The sequence below is a fragment of the Mchenga conophoros genome, linkage group LG13, assembly GCF_057382185.1.
Source record: "Mchenga conophoros isolate Kocher_MC1m ecotype Shallow Benthic linkage group LG13, M_conophoros_male_GT1.1, whole genome shotgun sequence".
In the NCBI taxonomy this organism is placed as follows: Eukaryota; Metazoa; Chordata; class Actinopteri; order Cichliformes; family Cichlidae; genus Mchenga; species Mchenga conophoros.
The window spans coordinates 22,806,901-22,833,687 of NC_140538.1; the positions used below are offsets into that span (position 1 = coordinate 22,806,901).

Here is a 26,787-nt window from a genome sequence, read left to right on the forward strand (position 1 = left end):
AATCTTTGCATTCAATTTATCATTTTACATTATTTAGGTTACTCCATGGGGAAATACGCTATCTCTCTCATAAGTTATGCTAATGGCTGTTACTACCATCTGTGAACTGAGGACCATCAGTCAAGCATAGTGTGTAATCTTTGAGTTATGAGAATAATACGTCATCTTTGAGCGATTAGTCTGGGGGCTTCCAGGGAGCTGTGTAAGGGACAGAAAGTCATCTCGCCCAAACCGTCACCCAACACCACCCTATATCTCGACCTATACCCCTCCCCCTGCAACCGCACAGCGCCCTACATGGTCCCCTCCAATCGACTCAATAAACAAGCCCCGGGTAAGAGCCAGACAGAGGATAATGGTTCACCTGGAGGTGACAGGAAAAGAAAACAGAGCTCTTTGCATAAAGAATGGAGATAAAGATAAGCACAGTGGAGCACTTAGGAATCTCAGCAAAGGATTATTCAAACATGTCTTAAAACTGAACACGTGTTTTGTCTTTTTTAACCGTTGTGTTGCGATAATGGCCAGCCTTGCATTTACAGCATAGTGCTGGTGCATCCGTATTGATGATGATGCTCTGCGCTTCTGATCGGATAATTTCACCATGAGCAATCTTTTCTCATATTTCACTTAAAGGCCAGAGCTCGGAACATTTTGTTTTGCGTCTGTTAACTGTGTTTGTAAAGCGCGGTCGTCATGCAGGCGTTTTCACATCATTTCACATCTGAGGAGAGGCAGAAGCGATTGCCTTGTCATATCTTCGGGAGCCTGCATCCCATGACATGTTTAGTTGCAGAAGAGGACAAAGGACGTAAGCACCACCACAACAGCAAACATAATTATTCTCATCTATTATAATGTGTTAATACCTGCCATGACTCATGCCAGCGTTTAGGATAGGAAGAGTGCTAAAGGCCCGCGGCTCTTGCGTAACGAGTAGCGCAGGCATCGTCGATAACCACGTCGACATTGATATATATTTGTTTTAGGGCTCACTTAAAATGCAGACTTTTTTAATGTTATTAGCCCTGTTTTAAAGAATCTTTGTGTCATTCTGGACGGGTTGAGAGAGTGACCACAGTCGTGGCTGAATTAGCCCAAGCCAAGACACACACAAGCCATGCCAGTGACCCACTGCTTGACTGGAGCACAGAAAGGAGGTCCAACCTGAGAAGAACGATTTGTTTGGGTGGTCTAGTTAAAGCCTAGTGCTAAAAGGGCAATGGTTCTGGTTAGAATGCTAATGAGCAAATTCCCCTCCTGGATGGAGACATCAAAGGCAAGTGAAGCTCCCCCGCTCCAGCTACACAGGGCTTCATGGTATCATTGCATAGCCCTGTTTGCACTTGAATGCTTGTGTTTGTGTGTGTGTGGATAAAAAAAAGACAAAGGGACGGGGAAGGCAAAATAGGCAATGTGATGTTTACATTAGGTCTATTCTTTTGGGACAGCATCCAGCATCCAGCCATGCTGTGACACACATCACAAGAGCAACCTGGTACCATTCATAATTACCCTCTATTCACAGAGGCCCTATTTGGGATGCTATTATCAGAGATCATTGTTATTTCCCTCTATGTATGTTTGAAATCCCAGTGAGACCAACATGTCTAAAGCAGATAACAGTGCTATTTTGGTTAACCCCATTGCGTACATAATACTGAAGAGGCATAACCCAGAGAAAATTCCCATCAGTGATTTCTAAGGATTTAATAGAGCATCAGGGCGTAAGAATCTTTTCTTATGAATCGTTTCTCTGTATAACTATTGCAAGAAATATAATGCAGCGTTCCTGTGCATTGAAAAAGGCTCAGAAAGAGCTTTGTTGTCATTTATTTCCATCTTTTCACATTACTCTGACTGCGACAAAACAATCACCAGCAAAACTCTGTTTCTGTTTTGCTGTGACCACATGCCACGCTTGAATAACTGATGCATTCTAGAGAAGTAAAACCTTTTTCTGTGAAAAGACGTCTAAACGAGACCAAATAACAGAGACCATGCAAAGCCAGGGGTGCTCAAAGTACACCTAGGTGGTAAACTAACTTAAATAAAGTAAAGCCTATGTCCAGTTTTCCTGAGCTGTTCAGAGTCCTACTTCCCGAACTGTTAAGAGTTACACATGGCTCAGGTGTGTGAGGCCAGCATGATGGATCATCCTGTTGTGAAGCTACCCCTCTGCAGAGCCCCGAGAAGACAGCTGGGAGATAAGGAGGACCCTATATGAGAGCACATCTCCTCTCCACATCGATCCTCGCCGCCACCAGGCAGGAAGTCTTCACATGCCAAACCGCAGATAGAGGTGGAGAGGGAGAGCAGGGTGACAACAGAGAGAACAGTTTTGCAGGTTTAGCAGACACCTTCGAGTGATAAAGACACTGGAAGATAAAACCCCTCTTGGCCTCATGCAGATAAAAGACAAACGGTGTAGTGCTTTGTTTTAGGGGCAAAATAACAATTTCAGCTCCCTGGTAGATAATAGTAATCTTTCTCTAGTTATAGTCATCGTTGTTTACCACGGCCAAAAAAAAAGAAGAACAGAAAGACTACCCGCTGTGGCAAATTGTGGCAAAGTGGAAATTGGCTTCTTCCTTTACTCTTCTTAAAAATACACATAAAGGACGTATGACATACATGTTGTTCACCTCATGGTCATTTTTGAGTTAACCGACCTCGTATCCTGTGCCAGTAACTTAGGAATAGCATCGCTGGAAGTCAATTAGGAATGAAAAGAGGCTTTGCTCTCAAAAAAATGGCACTTGCTACAATTAGAAATTCCTCTGGAGTTAATAAGCGCAGCTGCAGGTTACAATCAGCTAAAATGTTTTCTTGCAAAGTACAACATTAACTGACACATAAGATCTCACGTTCTCATGTTGACAGCCTCCAATTCGCCTCCGTTTTTCGCTGCTGCTGTTATGAAACAGAGCAATCTGTAATATCCTCAGAGCTATTATTAGTTGAAATAGAAACTGGATCAATCACCAAGGCCGGGATTTAAAGAACTGTAAAAAGGTAATCTGGCACAAAATAACAATAATGAAAATGTAATAGCAAAGAGAATTGCTTCTTGTGTTTCTTTGGACACGGCAAATCGATAGCGCGAGTCGCAGCGGAGACAGACACCATTCAGGCGGACAGTATACCTGCTTTACAGGGTCTGGCTTGGTTATGGAGAAGCATGTTTGTGACCCTCTGATCTCAATCACAGAAATTCCTAAGATGGCTGTGCGCTGAGGGCCTCTTCATGCTGCTGATGGATTGAGATTCTACACGGCAAGTTTGCAGTCTTAAAAATGTATCAGACGAGATAAGGGCCACTCCAAGCTGCATGATTAAATGCGAATAAGATTTCAACAGCTCAATGTACACTCTAATGGACACCATGTGCACAGAGCATATAACCGTTGAGTGGCTTTGATCTTCCTTTTTGCCCGTCCTTTGCTTCTGATGAGCCATCTTTGCCAGGTGGTAAACCCTAATGACTGAATAAATGCAGAAGCATCGTAATCACAAGGTGCAGCATGTGCCTTTCTTTTTGGTACACAAAATTATAAAACCTATATAGTTTTGCCCAGAAAGAAAGCAGATGAACCAACCATCCACAATACTGCATTTTTCTCACTAAAGAAAACACAGGAATGAAATGATACAGGCTATAAAAACCTACACATTGGGAAAAATGGCAATATACGATACAGTGAAGATGCTGTTTGATGGTTGCATTAAAATGTGGCGTAAGAAATAAAATGTTTGCTGTGATAGAGACCTTCATAAAACACAACACAGGGAAGAATTTATCTATAATACGTATTTTGATTAGTTATATCAGACAGATAGTTCTGCTAAGGCAGACTGTCATAGTCGTGATCCGACTATACAACTGAAGGCTGTTAATGTGGCTGGATAAACATATAAGTCTGAAGCAGTGACCTTATTTCATTGTCATACCATCCCTACATATGAAAAATTTCCCTGGGGACTAAAAATTAACAGTGTAACTTGGTGCATTTTACCCAAAACCTCATCTCACTGCAGTAAAGAATGATTATTTCAATCATGTCACTGCATAAGTCAAATTTTACAAAGGAAGAACCGTGTGATTGGGCGGTAGCATTCCACTCCCTAACCATTGTTCCCACACCACAATCGGCTGCCTCAGATTTCCAGCATTGCCTTGATGATAATGTCCTTCGGCAGGCTGCTAAAGTAATGACCATCTCTCAGTGTGGTACAGCGCAAGGTTGCTCTGTACCACGCTCTAATATTTTGGCCTTACATTCAGCCGCATTTAACACAGACACTTGAAGTAGACACTGAAATCTGCCATGAACTCAATGAAACAGATGGGCTGAATGCCTGATCTGATAAGTGCAACTTTAATTGCTTTACCATAGGAGCAATCAATGGGACGCGATAGTGAAAAACAAAAGCGTTCACTCACCTCCGCCTCCTCCCAGAAGACTGGAGTTTGCTGAAAAGAGAAGGAAAAAAAGTGCATTTAGTAAAAATAAATGTAAAAAACATACATAAATATGGATAATTCAACAGCACAGGAGATCACAGCGTGACGAGCCTGAAACTGGCTCGAATAATAACAGTTATTTTACAGATTTTTGTATGGCTTTGAAAGGAAAAGCCTATAATGACACATTTCAATAGCTCCGTCTAGCAAATATAACATGAATGTCATCCAACAGTTTGTTTATCAAATCTCCAGTTGACAAAAATGATCAATGTGTGAGGCAGTTTTTTTTTTCTTTAAATATCAAATTAGCAACTTGGCAACAAATGTGTGATTCAGTCAGCAGCTACTCAATATACACTCGTCGGCGGATTTTCTTTGGCAAAATCACAGCGGTTGTGCTCAATAAGACATGCGATTCATTAAAAGCAATTAAGAGTAGTGTGCAGTCTGAGACAGTTGTATACTACTGTGCAACAGTGAAATCCAGATATTGTCATGGCTTTGCAGGGTCTGTTCATCTCTCTGGGGAACATGTCACACAAATTGATGGAGACACGGTAAGAAATTATGGTACTACTGGAAGATATATTTGCAAGCAATAAACTGTTTCTACTATGTGTGTCCACTGTAATCAACACTAACAGTATGCTGTAGGTAACTGTGCAGTATATGAAATATAACCTTGGCCTAGAGTTTCACACTATTGCAAAAATAATAAACAAAAATAAATTTCTATCACTAGGACAAGGTATCAGTTTTAATAGTGATGCAACAATCAACCGGACAATAACCAGGTTGAGCTCATTTCCAGCATTCTTTGACCGGACCAGTGACCGACCTGCCATAAGTTGAAATACGAGTCCATCCCTTTCATGCATGTGAAAAAAGCACGCAGCAGCACAGGCAAATAGTCACGTACACTCACAGCTATGTGCTAACATGTCATCAGTGTGGAAGCCTTTCACTGCAATTGAAGTTCCCCAAAGTAAACCACAGGGGAACCAACAACATAACAACAACCCTAATCAAACACACTAAGGTAGTTGAACATGGACATTTTAAAGAAGCTGACGAGTGGAAAGTGGTTAAAGTCGAAGATAACCAATCATCAGGTCAGAGCCGGCCACGAGCTAGCAGCCTCTGTATGAGCAAAGGATTAAAGCAGTTACAAGGGAAATTATGGTAAGTAACTGACATTTGTTTTGTTACACAAATCTGTTGTACCTACTTTAATTTGACATGATTAAATATGTCAGGTTAAGTTGTGTGTACAGCAACTCATTTACATGTAATTATTTTTTATCTACTTGCAATTGCAGAGCACCTATTTTCAGTTGTTTAAATTAAAAAAAAGAAATTAAATAACATAAATGTATTTAAAAAAAAAGATCCTGTAATTTATTGCAGTGTAATATGAAAATAACTTAGACATAGACTTCATTTAATTCCACATTGGTTAAATTCACTACAATGTAGTAGGAGCAATAATGATACACATGTATTTTTTAGACAGTATTTATCCTGCGTGGGTATTAAACAGTCTGACTGCTGACAGGGTGAAGGACCAAGAAAAAAATTGTATTGATGGAAAAGTGCTTTTTGTTTGTTTCTGTCAGTTATAGCTCCTAAATCTGAATGAAAATCAGCCAATAAAACTGCAGCTGGTGGAACTCTATGCTTTAGCTTCAGTTTTTCCACGAATGCATTGCTAAAAGAAAACCTAATATGTTCATTTCCAACTTTACATTTTTATTTCTGGACTTTGTAGCTTTTCATGATTAACAAATTTGAAATAATTAAAAAATAATCCCCTTGTTTTTCACTGTGCACTTCAGTCCCTCAGTGGGTGAGTGGGGCTGTCCTCTCACCTTCTCTCCCTGACGTTATGTAGACTAGAAAAGAAAAACTGACAAAGAGCAGCCTGCTGGCGTGAATTCTGGCTGGATGAGAATATTGGCAGCAGCGATCGTATTGTTATGCCTTTCTTGGTCACATAAATACTGGACACTACCATCACATATCCACAGCAAGTTTAAACACCAAATAACTGACATGATCGTCACAATATGCACTTGCCAAAAAAGAAAATGTGTTATGTACCATAAAAGTGTACAGTAGCTTGCTGTCAACACTCCCTGTCTCAGGTTTGCTGCATTTCTAAAGCAATTTGTTCCAGCACATTAGCTGAGAGGAAGGCTTTAGCACGAGGCTTCTGACATACTGTAGATACGTAGAAGACCCCTGAGGTAAAGCGTAGCTCACTGATGTCTGTTGTTCGCTTTCAGACCATTTAGTTCATCACCACTCATACGATGACCTGTGCTGTTCACGAATGGCCGAGTCCCCTCCATTTACTGTAGTTTACTGGTAGTTAACTGTCACTGTGATATACCAGCTGAGAGAGTATCATTAAAATGAACCTGTTTTCATTCTTGCCCCGTAAGATACATTCTTTATACATGCGAGAAGGAAGATTAGAGGGGATTTAAAGTACATCTGTTAATTTGAAAGTTTCTGGAAGAAGGTAGACTATGTTCATACAGCGGATATTGGAGGAACCATGCACCGTGCCATGCCTTTAATGATCCTCAGATCCAGCTATGCATCGGGTATCATTGGCAGTCAATGCTTCCCTAATAAAAGCTTATTATTTCTCAGAAACGCTCTGTGCTGAAGTAATAGATAATGAACGTGTGCTATCAGGGAGAGTAATCCAATCACAGCAAAGTCCTGTGGCTTTTATGATTTTTTTTTTGTTGTTGTTGGTCTGATTACATGTATAAGTGATTTCTGGAGTTCACTCAGTTTCTGGATGTTTCTGTGGAAGCATTACTGTTTTGTTCTCACTTGGGCACCCAACATGAGTGGGCATAACTTCAGTTGTTAAAAAAAAAAAAACACAACCTCTCCCACTGCAGAATGTGTTTCATCAAAGGCCCTTTGTTGTGTGTATGTGTGTGCACATACAATATGAGCACCAACATACACAAACAAAAAAAACAGCAACTCAAACAGGGATGTACTGACAATGCACTGTCATGTTTACAATAGCACCTCTCCAGGTTTTTCTGTGATGAAAAAGACACTCGTGCTCTCCCAGCCTTTGTTTAGCTCAGGAATCTGACAGCCATCAACAGAAAGCACGCAACTCGAATGTGCGTCGTTTCTACAACAGCCTCTCGTAACCAGGTTGGGACATTTTTCTGTTCATGTTTGAAGATCACAGAAGAAGCTCAGAAGCCAAAAAACACTAAACTAAAGGAATTTTCATCAGTGTATATCTTTCTGCATGATATAAATTTTCAAAGTTTGAAGTTATTCGTGTATAAAAGCACAGTGTAAGTGGTAGTTTCAGTGCCAGTTTAAAGAAAGCTAATACTATGCTAGTTTTCAGCAAAGTCTATCATCATTGTCTAGTCTCCTGGGGAGTCTTCCTATTCCTGAGCTATTAAAACACTGGGGTTTAATTACCTGACATTATGGAAATGCATGCCTGAGGGGGGCGCTTCATTTACTCCACACCTAATCAGAGATTGGAGATGTGGTTGCTAATCAGTCTGACACAACTCTCCTGCATGTGTATGTGTGTGTGAGGCAGAGCAGTGGTAGTAGTGAACAGGGTAGGCCAGGGGTTGAGATGCGAGATACTTTTTTAATGTGTTTATGGGAATAGCCCACTGGGAGATGAGGCGTGTTCTCATCTTTGCAGTCAGTTCGATGAATGTGTGCTTGCGGGGAAAGGTAAAAATGTTGCTATGTGCTTTTATGAGCCCCCAATCCACCCACCCCCATCACCGTTTCCTGTTTTCTCTCATTGAATAATTACAATGTCTTTCTTTACACAAAATACTGTATCGGTAACACGCAGATTCAACAAGCTCAGCCCACATGCATATCAACAGAAACACGTAAAAGTGAAAATGAACGGGGACTTGGTTTAATAACAGGTCTTCGACATAAGACAAATAAGAGGCAGCTGGCAGAGAAGCCAACGCTCCTAGCAACAAAGGCTATGAGCTGGTGCTTTATTCAGTATGACTTGCCTAAGAAGTGCGTCAATTATTCTGAGTGAAAATCAAAACAGAAATCCATATTTGGCCACATCCATCCCATAATGCATATTTTACAGTGTGCGTATTAATTATAAACTAGACCTCCTTGCAGTTTTCCCTGCTCTCGGCTCAGTCTGGCAATCTTTTGGACCAACACATATCAATTCATATTATCTGTTTTGTTTGTTTTCTACCTTTTGCCTACATGTTGAGTTGTCTCTTTAAAGCATGTTTATGCATTTCCTTTTTTGAGATCCTCTCTTTAGCGGGCAGAACTGAATATTTCTTCACCTTTTAAACAGGGGAAAGGATCCCATCACAGCAGGCAGAATATAAGTGCCAGCTTGAGTTTTCAGCCTGGTTGTAGTGAAGGTAAGCCTTGACTGTTGGCAGTGACAAGAAAGAAGAAAAAGCAGAAGCAGAAGCTCTTACAACTAGGAGTTTTTCAGGAGTGCTAGTGTGTCATTCCAGGAGTAGCCATAACATGGGAGATAAATCTCAGTGAAAAGGCTCCCCAGATTGCCTGCAGATGGTAGGTCATTTGGAAGTGCCGGTCCATGCTGTTAGGCTGGCTCATCAAACATGTGTCTGGACTGTCACTGTGGGAACACCTACTTCCTTTCTGCCCTTTGAACCCTTAACCCCAACTGCAACCTCATATACCCCTCACCCAATGAAAACAAAGTGGTGCCACTGCTGTGTATTTTTAGGGCAAGAAAATATTGATAACAGAATCTCCACCAAAGAGTGTGACAGGCATAGTATCAAAAAGCCAGCACACACGCACACACACACACACAATGAAAAAAAGACTATTAAAACCACTGTCTCATCTCAGTGTGTCAAGATATTTGCAGAGCATTCATAAAAATGGCTTTTGTGCACTTCAGTGTATGAGTCCTGTGTGTGTATATGTGTGTGTTTGTGTGCAGAGGGCACCGAGGCATGGATCTGGGTTGCATGTTTGGTGTCGTCAGCAGAGCCCTAGATCATGCAGTTAAATAGGAAGTGCTAGACCGTAACCACAAAACCTCAAGGCAGTAAACAGATCCACTGTCTACCTTCTGCTCTCTGCCACCTTAACTGAACCTTTTAAATATGTTCCATCAAATGCACATTCACCTTATCCTTAGCAGCCTCGCACACGCTTCTCAGCAAGCTCAGACGTTAATAGTGTGCTCCGTTGTGACTTTGGGATAAAAGGTGGGCTACAGAAACTAATAAAAAATCTTTATGGGTCAGGTTGCCTGCTCTGTTGCTGAGTCAAAAGAAATCCTTGTGCAATTTTTCACAGCAACCAGAGCCACCACAGCAATAAAACGCTGCTGGGCCTATCTGGGTCTACAAATCTTACCAGCATTTTCTTAGATTTTTTTGTTGTTGTTTTTTTTAGTAAATACATCCGAGAACAAATGAACTGTCATAAGCGCGCTCTTTGCTTTGTTCCACATCACTCACTGCTGCTTCTGAAGCGTGCCTTACCTGTCCACAAGGAAGGAGTTCTGATTTTATCAAATGTGACGTTACACAGAAAAACTGTCCCAAATAAAAGCACTAACTAGGTCAACAGAGCTGCTCTTTGTTACCAGGAGCCATATTATCTATTATTCGGCTTTAATTAGAAATCTTACTTACAGCTAGTCTGACAGGCAGATGATAAGCATCTTGTGCACAATGAAGTGCAAAAAAAAAGAAGTCCTTGAATAATGAAAAAAAATGAAAAAGTTGGAGGAAATAAAAGCTAATCATTTGAAGGCTTGACTGACACTTAGACGGTCATTAGCTGTTCCTCTTTTTGGTGTTCTGATGTTTAACATGTCAGCTCTGAAAGTCGATCTTCAAAGACTCAGCGGAGTGAAGGACTTTCTTTTAGAGTGGAATAATGTTTGCTCCATACACAGCCGACTTTTCCACGCCACCGGCCTTCCTAACAAGCACTGATACTGTGTGATAGCATGCGTGCGCATCAAATGCATACGTGCGTGTACATGGAAGCATTCCAAATTTGATATCTAGAGCAACCCATCTCATGTCTGTGCAGCTCCGTGTTAAATCGAGACTACTCTAAGCGTCAATGATGGAGGCTGTTCGCTTTTAGTAGCTGCTGAAATTCACACAAATAGAAATAAAATTTAAATGAGCCACCAGTTGTGAAATGAGAGAGAGGACACAGTGGTATTTCTTATTTGTGGCACATTAAAAATGCATGTGGCACCACACATGCTGCCTCGCCTGATAATACTGGTTGGCACTTTTGTTCTTTATATCTTACAGAGGTCCCTAAGGAGCCTGACTGAGGCAGGCAAACTCATAGCCGAGGTGGCACAATCCCAGAAGTCCGTTCACACACAAAATGGCTTCATGTGGGGAAAAAAAGACTGTCTCAAACAAATAAGTCATGGTTGTAACAAGGTGTGCGTGAAATGTGGATAAAATTAAAAAAAGCTCTATCGTTATCTCGACGTCAATATGTCAAACTATTTACTGAAATTTTAATTGCGAGTCACTGGCACGTTGATGAAGATGAAAGGAGCACCAGGAACGACAACAGGGACATTGATATGGAGTGTGTGCATCAATTAAAGCACGATGCACAATGAATTCAAAGGATTCTGGCATTTGTGTGACTGTGCCAGATGCACAAGAAAAGTGGCCCAGCCCTGAGTGCTGTATTTGGCTTTAACATCTATAGTGCGAAGTTTCTGGCAGTTCAATATTCACAGCCTTGTTAACTGACGTGATTGATTTGGATCGTCAGTTTTTTGTTTAGTTATGAAAAAAATCTGAAAACAGGAGTGTGGTTTCAAAACCGTGGCCTACGCTGTGAGAATATCCACATTTAAAATCAAGGAGCACTCCTAGAGTTTCAGTATTTCGCTATAGCAAATTCAATCTCATAAAAACACATTTGCTATCTACATGAGTATCAGGGGTGGATTTAAAACAATAATTCAGACTGAGAATTTGACTCCATTTCAGGTCCACTCTATTCACATAAAGCCTTACCCTGTTATTTAGGGCTGTCATGATATCACATTTTCTCTACTGTGGCAAAATACTGTTAACAATATAGGAGGATGCCTAGAATAGAGAACTGCAAAAAAGAGCAACTGTTCTCTCTGACAGCTGTGCGTTTCGTCTTTTTACACAAGAAATAAGAGACAAGGGAGGCGGAAAGAGAGTGTATCCATAAATCCCCAAACGCTGTACAAGAAGAAATGACTGGTTAAGATATTATATGCGTTATTAACAATATACAGTACGTAACTCTTAAATATTGTAGTTATTTTCAATACAAGCAGGTATACTGTGAAACCCCTAAGAATCAAATATGTTCAGCATCCCAAATACTAGGACTAACAAAGAGGCCATTCTGAACACTGAGTTTTCAAGGGCACATCTCCAAAAACTCCACAAAATACAGCAATCATAGCACAAATATAAAAGCATAAAACTCTAAAGCCAGATTTTTATATATAAAAGGGTTAGCATAGCCTTTTAAAAACAGAGAATTAGATACTTTCAAATGACTTTCAACTCCATATCAAGTACCAAAAAACGACACATACACACATTCGCTGAAAGCTAAAACGCAAACACGCTTAGCATTTCTGATTTTGCTTGTGTTTTTGACTGACTTGAGATCAGAGGTACCTCACCTATAGGTAAGGGTGACAGAGTTTCATCATCTCATTCCTGCTTTTTAATATGGCAACTCAAGTTCACAGGAGGCCAGTATGACCAATCAGGCCAAAAGGAAATGACTTACTGCTGTGGACACTCCACTAACCAGCAAATATACACTTAGATCCGAGTGATGTAAATTATGTCAGAGGGTGAACAACTTCTTTGTTTTGACTCATCTGTGCAGACGCTACACTTGTAGAGCACCACTACCCAAGCGTTGTCTAAGTGAACCCCGAGCACATTAGGGAAAAACATCAAAACAACTACTCATCAGTGGTGTCTCCAGCTGTGAGTGTGCACACACCACTGAGAAGAGTAAAACAATGGTTTTGGTTCACATAATTTAAAGTTCTTCTAGCTTAAAAACGCATGTGGTACCCTTTGCTTCCCCCATATGGGTTAAAATGTTACTACCTACCTCAGCTGTGCGGCGAGGATGTCATGTGAAGAACTTTTTAACTTGTATCCCCAGATTTGAAAGATAATTTGCTTATGAAAAGAAACGAGGCTTAACTGCTCAGAATCACTGATAGCTTAATGTGAACCCTTCTTTAAGATGTATTTGACTTTGAAGTACAAATTACAATATGAGAGCGCCCTGTTAGTCGCTTCTTAAACCTATTCATAGTCTCAATTGTACATGTCATATAGTGCTGATAGTCGAAATTATGTTGTTTTTACAGCTTCTCTCAGCACCAGTGTTATGATGTCTGAATGTATCAATGTGACAACAGGCTTGTGTCACAGTGATTAATCCCTTTCCTCCGCAGGCTTGTCACCATCATAACAAAGCAACAATACCAGATGCCAAAGCCAGCCCACACGTCTATTGTTATAATTACCTGACCTTCAAATCCACATTAATGAGCCCAGGATGATCCCATTCTCTTTCATCATTTGGCTTCCGAGCCCTCCTTTTATCTAACAAGGTCACCTTTCACAACACCGCTTCTCCCTGAAATACACATCCCCCTCATAAATATACATCCACCTGCATCTGCTCAACCCCCAGTCCTAAAAAGGAAGCTTGAAGAAATTACAAGAAAATGAAGATGTAGGTGGGCCGTGCAAAGCGCGCATTTGTATTTCTTCTGAAGTTGACACCAAGGGAAAAGTCAATGCCACCAAAGTTAGACGCGCGCAACAACTTCCCGACGATTGACGTGTTAGTTAATAATCGTTTTCAACATTAAAGACGCAGCCTATTAACATGAATGAGAAAGACTCGCTGCATGGGCTCTGAAGGCACAATGCAGGGGGGCATCGTAAGAGTAGGGTTCATTAGATGAGTCGTTTCAATCTGCTTCCACAATTTTAATCTCAAACGCACAGTGGTAGTCACAACAGTGACAAAAAAATCTCTTTGGTTTGTAACAAACCACAAACAGTTTCAGAAAAGTGGCACACTCACGAATTCATTTGTTCTATTATTCCAGCCATTTTTTGCATTGGTGCGATAGAGTTTGCTGAATATTAAAAAGGTGAAACTTCCACATGATATAAATGCGGAAGGACTGTCAAGAGTCCTGCAATGAAAAAATGAACAACTTAAAGCTTAATGGTACACTTCAAGTGCAATTGGTGCGTGCATCCTCTGCAAAGCCCAATGACCTAACTGGCAATTTTACTTTAAGCTATTCAGATCCACACCGACATTTAATGGCTTATTCATTCATCTATGTCTTCATGAAGTGTTCTGAAATTCAGCTTTCATGTAATGTTGATACAAACCAATAGCAATAATTTCCACAAATACCAACATAAATACTCAAATTAAAGTGCATTTACTGACACGTTTAACCATCCAGAGAGGCAAAGACTTAAATCTTTTTAATGGCATCTAAGGAAACCGCAAATCTCACAGACCTTTCATAAGGGAACGCTAGTATATATTGCAAGAGTAGAAGTCTAATGCATAACGGGGAAAGAAATCTATAAAGAAATTCAGTCAGGATAGGTATTCAACATTAAACTTTCTTCATTTGACATAATGTTACGAGAGAGCATGATATTCCAATTCACCCTGTGCAAGTGTTTAAAGAGTTGACCCTTATACTGCGGTTTAGATTAAACGGGTTATCTGCAAACTTCACAGGACCTAGTGTCACTAGAGAGCTCCTGGAGGATTTGAGCCAGCAGCTGCACATTTCTGGATTTATCAGCCTCATGTTAATACAGACCCTTCTTTACTGATGATCAGGCCTGCTGGTATGGTAAAGACTCACGGGCTCCTCTGGGTCTTCACAGTCCACTAACCCCAGTGCATAACCCACCAGACAGCCAGACAGTTCCCCTTACTATATCCAAAAAAACACGGCTGGGATTTCTCCAGATGCAGAAGCCAGGACAGCATTAAATTGGAGATCCTCAGCTACTGAAGTGTGGTTTCAGAATCGACTTCCTTTTTACATATCGCTGCATTCTCTTTGTGGAAAACAGAAGTCTGGAAATAAGGGTCTCGACCTCGATAGCCTGGGCAGGGTATATACACTCAGTATTAGAGTCCATATAGCTTAAGTGCAGAACATTGCATTAAGGAAGAGTGCATTGTCTTTTTTAAAGCTAAATGTATTTTAACTTCTCTTACTTCCTTAGCAAAATGCACTTAACGGGCACTCAAGAGAATCCATTCCCACCAGCGTCTATTTGATCACAATGATCTAAGTGTTGAGGTGATGTGTGAAGCGAGCCCCGGATGCAGAGGCACACCGTTTATGTCACAGAAACTAATCTCCCCGGAGCGCCAACTGCAATCAGAGTGAAGCATCTTCTTTTCTGCTTATTGAGCATGAAGGCTAAAATGGATTGTGCTTTAATTAAAGGCACTTTATCAAAATGCTCTTAATCCTTTTACAGTTCGAATGTACGTTTCATGCCGTGGAGTAGAGCGCTGGTAATGCATCACTGTTTTAGTTTTGCACAACAGCAAACAGTAAGGTTAGGAGTCTTTTTTGCATAAATATACGAAATACAGGATCTAGTGCTCTGAAATAAAGAGCAACAGAGTTAAACTGAACTGAGCAGATACCTAACAAAGACATGTTAGTCTGCTGTAGTGCATCATGAAGACTTATAAAGCTAGGCCATCCCATTCTGATGAGAAATAATCTCATAAAAATCAAACCTGCATTAACATTAATAGCAGCAGTTGTAGTGATTTGACTATAATGGGGTGTATTTATTTTGACAGAGCTAATACTTTGAGAATATTTTGTCAATATAATTCGTTTGACACCTCAAAAACTTCACATTCGCTGCTGTTTCAGACTCGGTGTAACTTCTTAATCTATGACTAGTAAGATTCTTGGTTTAATCATTAGTTATTATTAATCTCTGGTTCTTTTCCACGGCTTGTCTTTTATCCTGTCTTCCTCATTTCACACATCTCAGCAGATGCCTGAGCCTGGTTCTGCTGGAGACTTCTTCCTGTTAAAAGGTAGTTTTTCTTCCCACTGTCACCAAGTGGTGACTGTTGCTGTTTACCAGGACTGGACTGGGACAAAAAAAAATCAGCCTTTGTATTTTTGGCCCAAGTAGCCCACCCTGAGCGATCAAAATGTTGCAGATGGCCCAGTTAAATATTTGCATGTATTTGTGCAATTCCTCAAAGCAATGGTAAAGCTGAGTAAATAGAATAAATTGGTCAAAGTAGCCATTCATTTCACTTGAATCTTTGAATCTCCGCCTTCTTAATAATGTCCCTCCGTTTATTTTCTTACCATGTTAACTACACCTTCCTCCATTGCTTCCTCAATCTGTTGTTGGGACTGGTGTCCACCGCCCTGCACTCCTCCACTCCCAGTGCTAGTAACAGTAGCCTGCTATGACTGCGAGGACTTGTTATTACTTATTGCAGGTACTACTATTGACGGTATAGCTGCTAACATGTCAGTTAATTTGACACATATCGCTCCCATCTATTTGCAGTTTCTTTTCCTCTCTTACTTAGCTTTTCACATCCACTTTTTCACTTTTGTGTGTCCATCTGTATCAACCACTTCTTCCACACTATACTGTGGTCTACAAGGTACATAAGTGCACAGGGAAGGTAGGGGTGTGGGCTGTTGCGTTAAGAGATTTGATTGAGCAATCCAGTGTCAGTAATGAAAATGAATGAACAGGCTGCTGTCAGCGCTTGTAGGGCCGGTGCAGAGCAACTTTAAGCCGGCCCGTGGCCTGTAAAATTATATTAGCAAGGGAAAAAAATTATATCGAACCATCAGCCGGCAAGTGCGTCGGTGCCTGCCTGGGTCCTTACCCTAGAATTTAAAGCACTTTGGGGTGACTGTTGTGATTTGGTGCTATATAGATATAAAACTGAATTGAATATGTTTTCTAATATGCACCAATATGTCAGAACTGGTGTCATTACAAATAGTTTGTCCAGCAGAGCAGCTCTGACCTCATTGCTTACTCACTCTCAGCACTGCCTGCAGCACATGTAACAGTGCATACTACAGCTGGGCAGAAAGCAGTGTGCAGTCAAGCACTGTGCTTAAGCAAGCTTCTAACTAGTTTGTGAAATACACTGTAACCGCCTCTTACCTGCCAATGTCCTCGTATGGCTTTTGCTTGAAAACTAATATGTAATTTTACCAGGCGTGCCCAAACTTGTGAACACAACTGTATATATCTCCCAGACTGCACATTTTTGAAGAACAGTGAGAACATCATGTTCAGACACACCATTAATATAATATTTTTCTGTGCGTGTTTCCTTTGAGTCATATACGGACTGTTTTTCTTTTCTCGTTCAAACAGAATCCCAGTGGCTAATTTCCTTCTCTCTGCCATTAGTAGCCTTTTGTGAAAACAGAAGAAAAAAAAAAAGACAACCGGTTTCAATTGCCTATTCAAGTGCACTCTCTGAAGTAGTAAAAACACATGGCTAAGACTAAGAATTATACAATCAGACAGGCAGCATTTTGTCTCGGCAAGGTCACTAAATAAATCTAAGCCTGAATAAGAAACACAAGTGGCGACATGAAGAGCAGAAAAAAACCTGTGCGAGTGTTTCCACCAACCTCACTTTTCAACAGTGTGCTTCTGCTGAGACTCATTTGTGTTTCTTAAACGAATTGATACAATCCATCAGTCAGCTCAAATCAAGTACTCTTGCCTAAAAACTTCTTCATCAAGAACAAAACATCTACTGTGAAGTTGCGCTGTGGTCATCGCAAGCCATGTTGGCAAATTTGCAATCATGTTTCAGGCTCACGGGAAATTAGCTACAGAGACAAAAACTATTATCCACCATAAGGAGTCATCAGAACACTCAATCCTCTGTGTTTGATAAATAAGGCATGGCAAGGAACTCACTAATTAGCCATCATTTTGATTGATAACGCAAGTTAGCTTATTACAGCCCTGTTGTATACACATTGCACTTCACTTCAGAGCATAATGTTTGCATCCGTTTTGCTATCCAAAAGTCTTCCTCTAACATACTCAGAAGACAGGGAACGCATAATCAGCCACATCAAACTAAATAATTGACAGACATGTTGTCGTCTGAGAGACTGAAGCAGTTATCTTGGGGATGCTTAACTAGCAGAATAGATTGACAATGGTTCTATCTCTCTAAACGATACTGCCGTCCTCCTGCTGAACTTTGCAGTACTGTTTAATTGCAGCAATTAATTGGCTTGCCTCCAAGCTCTTTACTTCATTGTTGAACCCAAACACATAGCCACTGCAGCCAGGGTTAGGTGCTATAGGTGCTAAAGAGTAGATTTTTAGTGTCAGCAGGTAAAGAAGAATGTAGCTAATAGACCGCACTAGTTTTACATAAGTCTGTTAGCTTTTGTGTTCCTGTGTTAAGAGTGCAAAAGGAGGCGGGGCAGTAAACAGAATAAAACTATCACACTGGTTACATTGTAACAGAACAGAGACGATTAGCGATTCTTTCACAGATGATGACTATAGAAGAGAATGTTCAAGAAGAAGAAAATACAGCTAATAAATGGGAAAATTAGTGGGGGCTGTTTGGTGCTGGTGATATCGCCAGATTGCTGGTAACAGCATTCTGCATAAGAATCAAACAGGTTGTGATAAAATAAAACCTGGGAAAGGTGTTCAGCATTTTATTTTTTTTTGGAATTCAGATTGTGAGGCCAAAAACTGAAGGCGAGAAACTGAAAGAGGCAGATGATTAATTCTCCTCTTTTGTTGAATAGAACTAGTGAGAAATAAAAACAGACTGTGCCAAGTCTTTTTCTCACATGCATTACAAGTTGAAAAAAACACCACAACTTATGACACGTAATTTTGCTATTCAACAGAACACACCAAACTCATTTTATTACTGGAAAAAGGTGGAAACTGTGAGCAGGTAAAGCTTTAACTCAGCTGGAGAATAATGAAAGACAATGAACAATAAGATCTTGTCATTTAGGAAAAAACTTTTTTTTTGTTGAGTTGTGAGCTTTTAAACTGGTTTCTAGCAACATTTCTCCAGGCTTTCTAAAGGACTTTCAAAGTGTTCTTTAGACAGTTGCTGCTTTTTCACGCATTCTCAGCCCAGCTCTTGTACCTGACCATTTTCAAGGAATGTTTTATTGTTTGTTAAGCCACTAAACACAAAGCTATGAATCATTCAAGAATATGAAATGCACCTTACTCAAGGGATGAAGCAGTGTTATGTCTACACATAACTGAAAACTTAGTAAGCGACCAATTTTAAATGGTATCTTTAGGCACTAAAGTGCTTCCCAGACAGCAGGTATTACTCGTATACTGCCACAAAACCCATCATTTGTTCCCACTTCTTTACTTGAATCCATGTAAAATGCCAATGACAACACAGTTTAACAAAAACAGCATTTTTGCACTAACAGGGAGATTCCCCAAAAACGATTAGATGAAAATCCGCCACAACTGGATGAACAAGATTTATAAATTCTTAGGAAATGAGAGATGCATTTGGGCCTTCAGTTGATCCATCTACGGTTCTCTGAAGCCTCATCAGAAATGGTCTAGTGGACGAACAGCTGTCAAGAAGCCATTCTTAAAGAAGAACACAGAGGCACAGAGAAAAGCCTGAGGTTTTTAAGCAAGAACTAGACAGGCAAGAACAGGGTGAGTGCTGTTGATGTTGGTATAATAACGAACACAGAAGACTATGATCCATCATGCACCATGCAATCTGGAAAGCATCAGATTGGCAATGATTTCGTTTTTCATAATGGCCATGATCCCAAACACAATGCCAATGCAGTAAAATTATACCTGGACAGAAAAACACAGAATGGACTTTGACATTATTGAAGCAATGTGGGATCATTTGACAAAGACAGGAACAAAAGAGAGCTTTGAATGTCCTTCAAGAATCCAGGAGAACTATTCCTAAGCACTACTGAAAGATGGCTACTCAACCAAGCTTTGCTAAGTAAGTTATGTATTAGAAATATAGATCATTAGAATGACAAAAACTCAGATTTTAGATTTCTTCATAATTCAATAAATTGCTGCACATATTTCCCATTTTCAGAGGAAAAGGATAGAGAATAGAGCGGTGGCTCAAGACTTTTGCACAGTAGTGCATGTCAACACACCATAATGGTATGCAAATTCAATCACACTAGTAATTACTGCACAGCGCTACTATTCCCCAATATCTAATATGACCGAAGACGGAGTTGGCGACTATATCAACCTGCTGTCCCTTAGACAACTTGCAGAAATACAGAGGCTGTTGCAGTGGCACACTGAATACATTGGATCCCAACAAAGAAATAAGCTTTGGAGAATTCATCAAAAAATATAATGTCAGAGGGCAGACAAACCTTTCATGTAACCACACACTCTGCACAAATCAACAGAGCTTTTTCATAGATAGGCCTTTCAATAACACAAAAAAGTTACAAAGGCTGTTTCTAGGGTGAGGACTCAGCAGTAACCTTGCATCCCAAGGACACATCATTTGAAATGCATTGGGTGCCACAGTGCTCTGATATATCCTTTTTTCCAGAATTAACCTTAGCTAGTCTTTCCTGTCACCAACCAATCAGGGAGTATGAGCGGGGACAGGTCCCAAGTCCTGACACGCAAACACGGAGCACTCCTTGTTGTGCATTTTGTATCTTTACAACTTCCTAGGGCAAGAGGTAAATATGACAAATTGTGCGATAGATTTAACAGGTCAGCACAACACATGTCTGACAAATATAATCTAATTGTAAAACATTTGTTTGGAAAAGCGTTTTTAGAAACATGAAGGATGGAAATGTCTCTGTGACCTCTATTAGAGGCACAGATCTATCTGTATTCCAAGGTTACCTCAGTCGTGAGTCAGGGCAGTCTGTGTTGCAAAAGGGCTCCTGTGTCTCCAAATTTGAGTGCATTGAGGAGAAAAGAGAAAACTGAAGCTACGGATTGTTTAAAGCATTCATGATCAAAATGCAGTTCAGTTCGGAGGGCGAGATGGATGAATGACCTAAATGGAGTCGGCAGCTTCACAGGTAGACTGACTCTGACTAAACGAGTGTAGAATAGTGGCTTTTAATCTGCCTCCCATTTGCCATCAGTTAAAAATGTGGAAAAAGAAAAGTCAAGCAGATGATCAAACCAAAGATTATTGTGCGCAGATTTCACACATGAAGAATTTGATCACAAAGTGAAACCACAAAATTTTAATGATCTAATTTTTTTTATAGAAGACAAGTTTCTGTCTTGTTAATTAATCGACAGAGGCATCCCTTTACAGCATAATAACTGCTACACTGCTAAATTCAGATTTGGCATCAGATTAGTGTCTTTGAGTTTTCTCCCTGAATACACTGAAAGAATGTGACACTGTCTGGATTAAGGAGCTACTTCAAAGAACAGGGAATTTGTGATCATTAATGGAAGTTCTAATTACTGAGGAGCCACCAGTAAAGGGCTACTGCTGGCTCTTGCCACGTTCATCATTTATGAAGCCGGGCTACAGTTTCAAACCTCCAAAGCGTTTAATTGGCTTATCTCTCTTTCCGCTATACAAAGCACAAAGGAAACACAGCTTCAGTCACATTTGGAGAAGCACCATCTAACAGCCCTAATCAAGTCAGTGTCACAAAGCCAAGTCACGTACTGTACTAATCAACAAGGCTATCTTATATAAATAATCCATAAAAATATGAGGTGGCAGACAGCCGCAAAAAGAGAAAATAATTCAGTACAGACCAGAATGATTTAGAATGGTGATGCATGATGATGCATCCAGAAAAGCTCTTAAATGCATTCTTCATGACTCCCACCACAAGCTTTTATCACACTATGGTTTATACTAGTCTTTCTGCAAATACCCACTGCACACTTCAGGCCCTGCTACATCCAAGTCCTGATAATAGTGTCCAGAGCATCTGTCAGCTTGTCTGATTAAATAAACCCATCACCGGTGTGGCAAATAAGCATTATTTTTGCCACTGCAGGAACTGCCTGTTCAATCTTATTTATGAGTAACACAAGAGAAGAGAATGCCTCCTGACCAGTGCCGCAGAGTGCTAAAGAGGATGTGGTTTAATCTTCGCTTCCATCTTTAATGAGATCTGGTGCAGGATGAGGCAGGATCCTGTGGATGCTGCTAAAACAACGCTAAAGCTGCACATAGAAATGGAAGAGACACTGTGAGATAAGCTGATATATAGAAACCCATTAGTACTGTAGTAAATACGTTTTTGTGGTTAGCTGCCTCAGCCTCGCCGCGCAAAGCTCTGTGAGAGAGTAGTAACTTAAGTAAAAACAGCCCACAGACATGAGAGGTGGAAATTCAAGAGCTATGCTAGTAGTGCAGGATTAACCTCTCCACGCACCGTCTGCTTAAATGAAATGGATCGGCCCAAATTCATTGCCCTCTGGCCGGCATTCCCTGTCATGTTAGCGTGTCCGTTAGGAGGGAAAGCATGTGCGTATACTTCTCTCTTGTGACATGTGAAACAGGACCATGAAAGACACACTAGATTTATTGGACATTATTTTTTTTCATCCATCTAACAGGGTGTGCAAACATTCAATCTACAACCTCGGTGCATACACTTTATATTATCGTTACAAACGCTGACCTCTTTCCCAGAAGGCTTTGATGTATAAAAAGAATCATCTTTGAGCTCTGTGGCCTGCTCGGGGAGCACTGATACCCTCTCTGTCAATACCTCTCTTTGCTTTTCCTCCCCCTTCTTCCTCAAAGAGAGGCAGCATTCATTTTTCAATTTGGGGTAATCAAGTTTGAATTGAGTTAACAGTCGTATGTCAATCTTTTCTAGCACTCCAGTTGCAGATATGTAATCTCCAGCAGTGTCTCCTGGGCATATTTAACTCATACATAAATACAGGGATTGTCTCCTGCAAATATATAATATGTCACTGCTTCCCAGACAGCAGGTATTGGTTACAGCCAACCAGTCTAGACTGGCGGCATACTAGCTTTGAGAAAAATGATATGTATTTATGTATTTTCTCTTTCGGGCTAACATTTTGCAACCCAAATATGGAGAGAGGTAAAGATTTGATTCCAATACGTTTTTTTGAAACAAACACATGTTCTCCTCTTGCCAGCATGCACACACACACAGAAACTTAAAACTAAGAGCCATAAATAATAGGCTCTCCCAGCAAAACCTGCTCATACAGTTGTCTCTCGCACGATAATAGTTAGGTTGGTCCGCGAGGGCCGGTGCTCCATATGGGAGGGTGATTAAGCAGGAGGCTAAGTTGAAGCTAGCAGCCCAGAGGATGTTAAAAAAAAGGGAGGGGTCCCACTGTGGGAGCCCATTGGCCCACAGAGTCTTCTGTTCGACTAATGTAATCTATGATCTCTCCCATCCCAATTAAAAGACGAAATGGCCTCAGAACAGCTGTAAAGGGAGGCCTCACAGGCGCGCACTAACCGCTGTTAATGTCAGAAGTCTCATTTAAAGAGCAGCATCTGTTTAGGCTCCACGCAGGCCTCATGCCTCTGAGCCCGCTAACTGCACATACAGCCCTGCCCATCTGGAGCATTGTAGCAACACTCTGTCCCCGACTAACACAGGCTACTGACACTTGTTTTATTTAGGCAGTTAGGGGCGCTCTCCTTCGAATGTTTACCAAAGGGTTTAAGGTCAACTGGGCTATTTAACAGGTTACATCTTATTGATCTCACTGTTAAAAGTTTCCCCCCTTGAAATGTATGTGATATATTAAGAAGAATACTGAAATTGAAGACATTCAGCTCTAAAGCCGCGGGAGGTGCGAAAGGCTCAGGAAACATCAATAAGTGAAAAAGAAAAAAAGAAAAGAAGCTGCCACTGTTCTTGGCACATTAAAACAAAGTACTGCTCAAGAGCAATAATAAACACGTCTAGCTTGAAACATTTCATTGTTCAAATCACAGTGAAGGCTGACTGAATTAGATGATTACAGTGTTTTTCAGAGCTTTGTTCAGTAATAGCATACAGTGCGGTGTATATAATTAATTGATTTCCACGGGTAAACAACTCTGGGTTTGTAAAAACCCCGAAGTCACCTCGGTATGCAATTTTACACAAATTGATATGTGCAGAAATGACCAAACAGAAAGCGCAAATTAAGTGTGCGTGAGCGTCTGATTCTCAAAGTTATTAAAATGCACTCGGCTATGATTTGATTCTCCTTGTTTGATTTCTCCGAACTAGCCTGTAGATCCCCTCAGATCGCTCTATTGTCAGTCCACACTCCACTGATTCGGGGAACAGGAAACAACAGTGCATGCAGCCAGGAAATGGGCTGCCAAGAAAGAGGAACAGGAGGTCCAGAAAAAAAAAAAATGAAATGAAAGTTATTTGTTTAGGAAGACAGCGGCAGGATGTTCACTTCAGCAAATTTGATCAGATAATTCCATAGTTCAGCGGCTTTCAATGGGAAGTATGCCAGAGCATGTTCATCACTCCTGTCAAAACGAGAACACTGATTATGTCAAATCTGAGTCTGGTCCTTTCCAAATCAAGTATCTAGCAATGCTGCCTCACATCTTCACTTATGCTGCAATCTAAAGCTTCATATGTGCACTGTGTGTAGATGATTTTAACTCTTTCCTCCATAAAAACACTGACTACCTCCCCATTACCCTTAATGAGGAATTCTAACACCTCCGTCTATATCAATGAAGACGTGGTTTGACGACCATAATAACAGTTTCAATGTTTTCCCACTAACTTCTAATGAAAACCCAATCATTTTGTGCAATAAGCAGGCCTGAAATATCACAGAAATCCCTCAGAAAAGAGCTTCAAGGGTTACTCCTAGTACGCTTTCAAAGGGTAAAGACTTTTTTTTTTTTTTTAAAGAAAAGAAAAAACCTAGCACACTGTGTATCTGATAATATCACCGCCAAATTAAAAGTCTGCCAGCAGCAAAGGCTATTGACTTTTCAAAATTTCTCTATTTGGGAACAGAAACTGCCTACAATCTGCACTTGCAAGACACTCCCAATTCCCCACCTTCCTCCCCCAAAACGGCTTTCCACAACCACTCCCACAAGCTACACTTTGAAGGAGTGTGGAAACAACAGTTCATGCCTGGCGTCCCAACACATGTTTCAACTCAACTGAGAACACATAATGAGTATTCAAGCCAAGAAAAGGGAAACGAGAAGTATTACTGCTTTAGAAATTTGCAGTGTGCTGTCTGCATTCGCCGAAAGACTCCCGATTGCTAACCTCTACACTTGTGCCTATATGTATGTCTTAAAGCCATAATAGTGTAAAGCCTAATTTTTACATGTGGCACCAAAAAGAAGCAACCAAAACAGTTGTATTGTCCCAGAGTGCCCTAACCTGCACTCTTCCAAGGGATTAGTTGCACTTTTACAAGTGGTTCTGGGCTTAAGTGTTTTCATATCATCTCCAAACTGAATAGATGGAACAGCTCTCTAAATGAAATGAATCTATTTCAAGCAAATTTAAAAGAAATCCGTCCTTCATCAGCTCACTAACTACACATTGACTAAGTGTGTTTTGTTTACACACGTTTCATTAGCAAAGATGTAAGTGCATTATGAAAACACTCAAAATAGTCATTCAAGTATGCATGCAGCCAGCAACATAGCAACATAGCAACATAGCTCCCCTCTTAGGTGTCTGTATTTTTAAAAAAAAAGTGAATAAAGCCAATAATCAAATGTGTGTACCTGATTTATCACTCTGTACAGATGCTCTGACTCATCAGAAAACAATAGCACAGAGCAGCTGGTCAGTATGCATTCTCAGCAGCTTTCTGGTATCCCAGCTTAAGGAAGAAGTATTGGTAATCAACTTTATTGTATACTCAAGCCTGTAATTTACAGATGTCCATATCCATGACTTCTACATACAAACACTTAATCAAAAGAAAACGCAGTAGCTACACACAGTTTAACAGGTTACTTAACCTCACGTCTAACTAATAAAACATTAAAGTGGCAGCAACTCAATACAAAACTCAACTGAGACATCAAGATGACCTGCTGAAGTTCAAGCTGTGACTTTAAATGTGACACAGTTGCTTACACAGAAGGAGTGGTCTGACGAACTGCTAATCTAATGGGATTTTCCCATGTAGACATCTCAAGAGTTTACAAGGATTCGTCCAAAAAAAAGGAAAGCATTATGGCTGCCAGAGGTCAAAGGGGAATGGCCAGACTGCTTTAAGCTGATAAGAAGGAAACAGTAACCCAAATAACCACTCGTTTCAACCAAGGTATGTAGAAGAGCATCTCTGAATGCACAACAAGTGACCCTTTAAGCAGATGGGCTACAGCAGCAGAGAACCACACGTGTCACTCCTGTCAGCTAAGAACAGGAAACTGGAGCCACAGTTTACACAGGCTCATCAACATCGGACAATAGAAGATTGGAAACATGCCGTCTGGTCTGATGAGTCTTGATATCAGCTGCCAAGAAACAAACAAGAGGTCCAGTAGAAAAAAAAAAAGATCATTCAATAGTTCATGGACTTTCACTGGGAAGTATGCCAGAGCATGTTCGTCACTCCTGTCACAATGAGAACACCGATTATGTCAAATCTAAATCTGTCCCTAGTTGGGTATTGTTGCTCACCACGTCCATCTCTTTATGACTACAGTGTGTCCATCTTTTGATGGCTGCTTTCAGCAGGATAATAAACCATGTCACAAAGCTCAAATCATCTCAAACTGGTGTCTTGAACATCACAGTGAGTTCACTGTACTCAAACGGCCTCCACAGTCATCAGATTTCAAACTAGACTTTGGAGATTCACCTTTGGAGTCCCATCATAAATGTGTATCCAACAGATCTGCAGAAGCTGTGTGCTGTTGTCATGTCAAGCTACTATCGGCTTCTCCCTTATTCACAACAGGTTACCATAGCGGGTAGCTCCACATGTTTGATGTGGCAGATTTATATGCCGTACCCTTCCTGATGCAAACCCAAAGGGATTTGTGTCTCCTCCTGGGATCAACCTGGGGATCCTTTGCCTGTGAGGTGAATGTGTAAACCACTGCACTATGGAATAAAATCTCATAGGAACGTCTCCAGCTTGAATCTGTGCCACGAAGTATCAAGGCGGCAGGGGTCAAATCCAACACTAGCACCATGTCACTTATGCAATAAAAAAATCAAATTTAGT

At 40.6% G+C, this 26,787-nt stretch overlaps 1 protein-coding gene across 1 annotated transcript in view; it reads right to left on the minus strand.

Moving 5' to 3' along the window:
* macrod2 (mono-ADP ribosylhydrolase 2) overlaps positions 1-26,787 on the minus strand; it is a 413,397-nt gene that overhangs the window by 289,917 nt on the left and 96,693 nt on the right. The window contains exon 4 of the mRNA XM_085297273.1: positions 4,445-4,474. Within this exon, the coding sequence (XP_085153399.1) occupies positions 4,445-4,474 (30 nt within the window). The remainder of the gene's footprint in view (positions 1-4,444; positions 4,475-26,787) is intronic.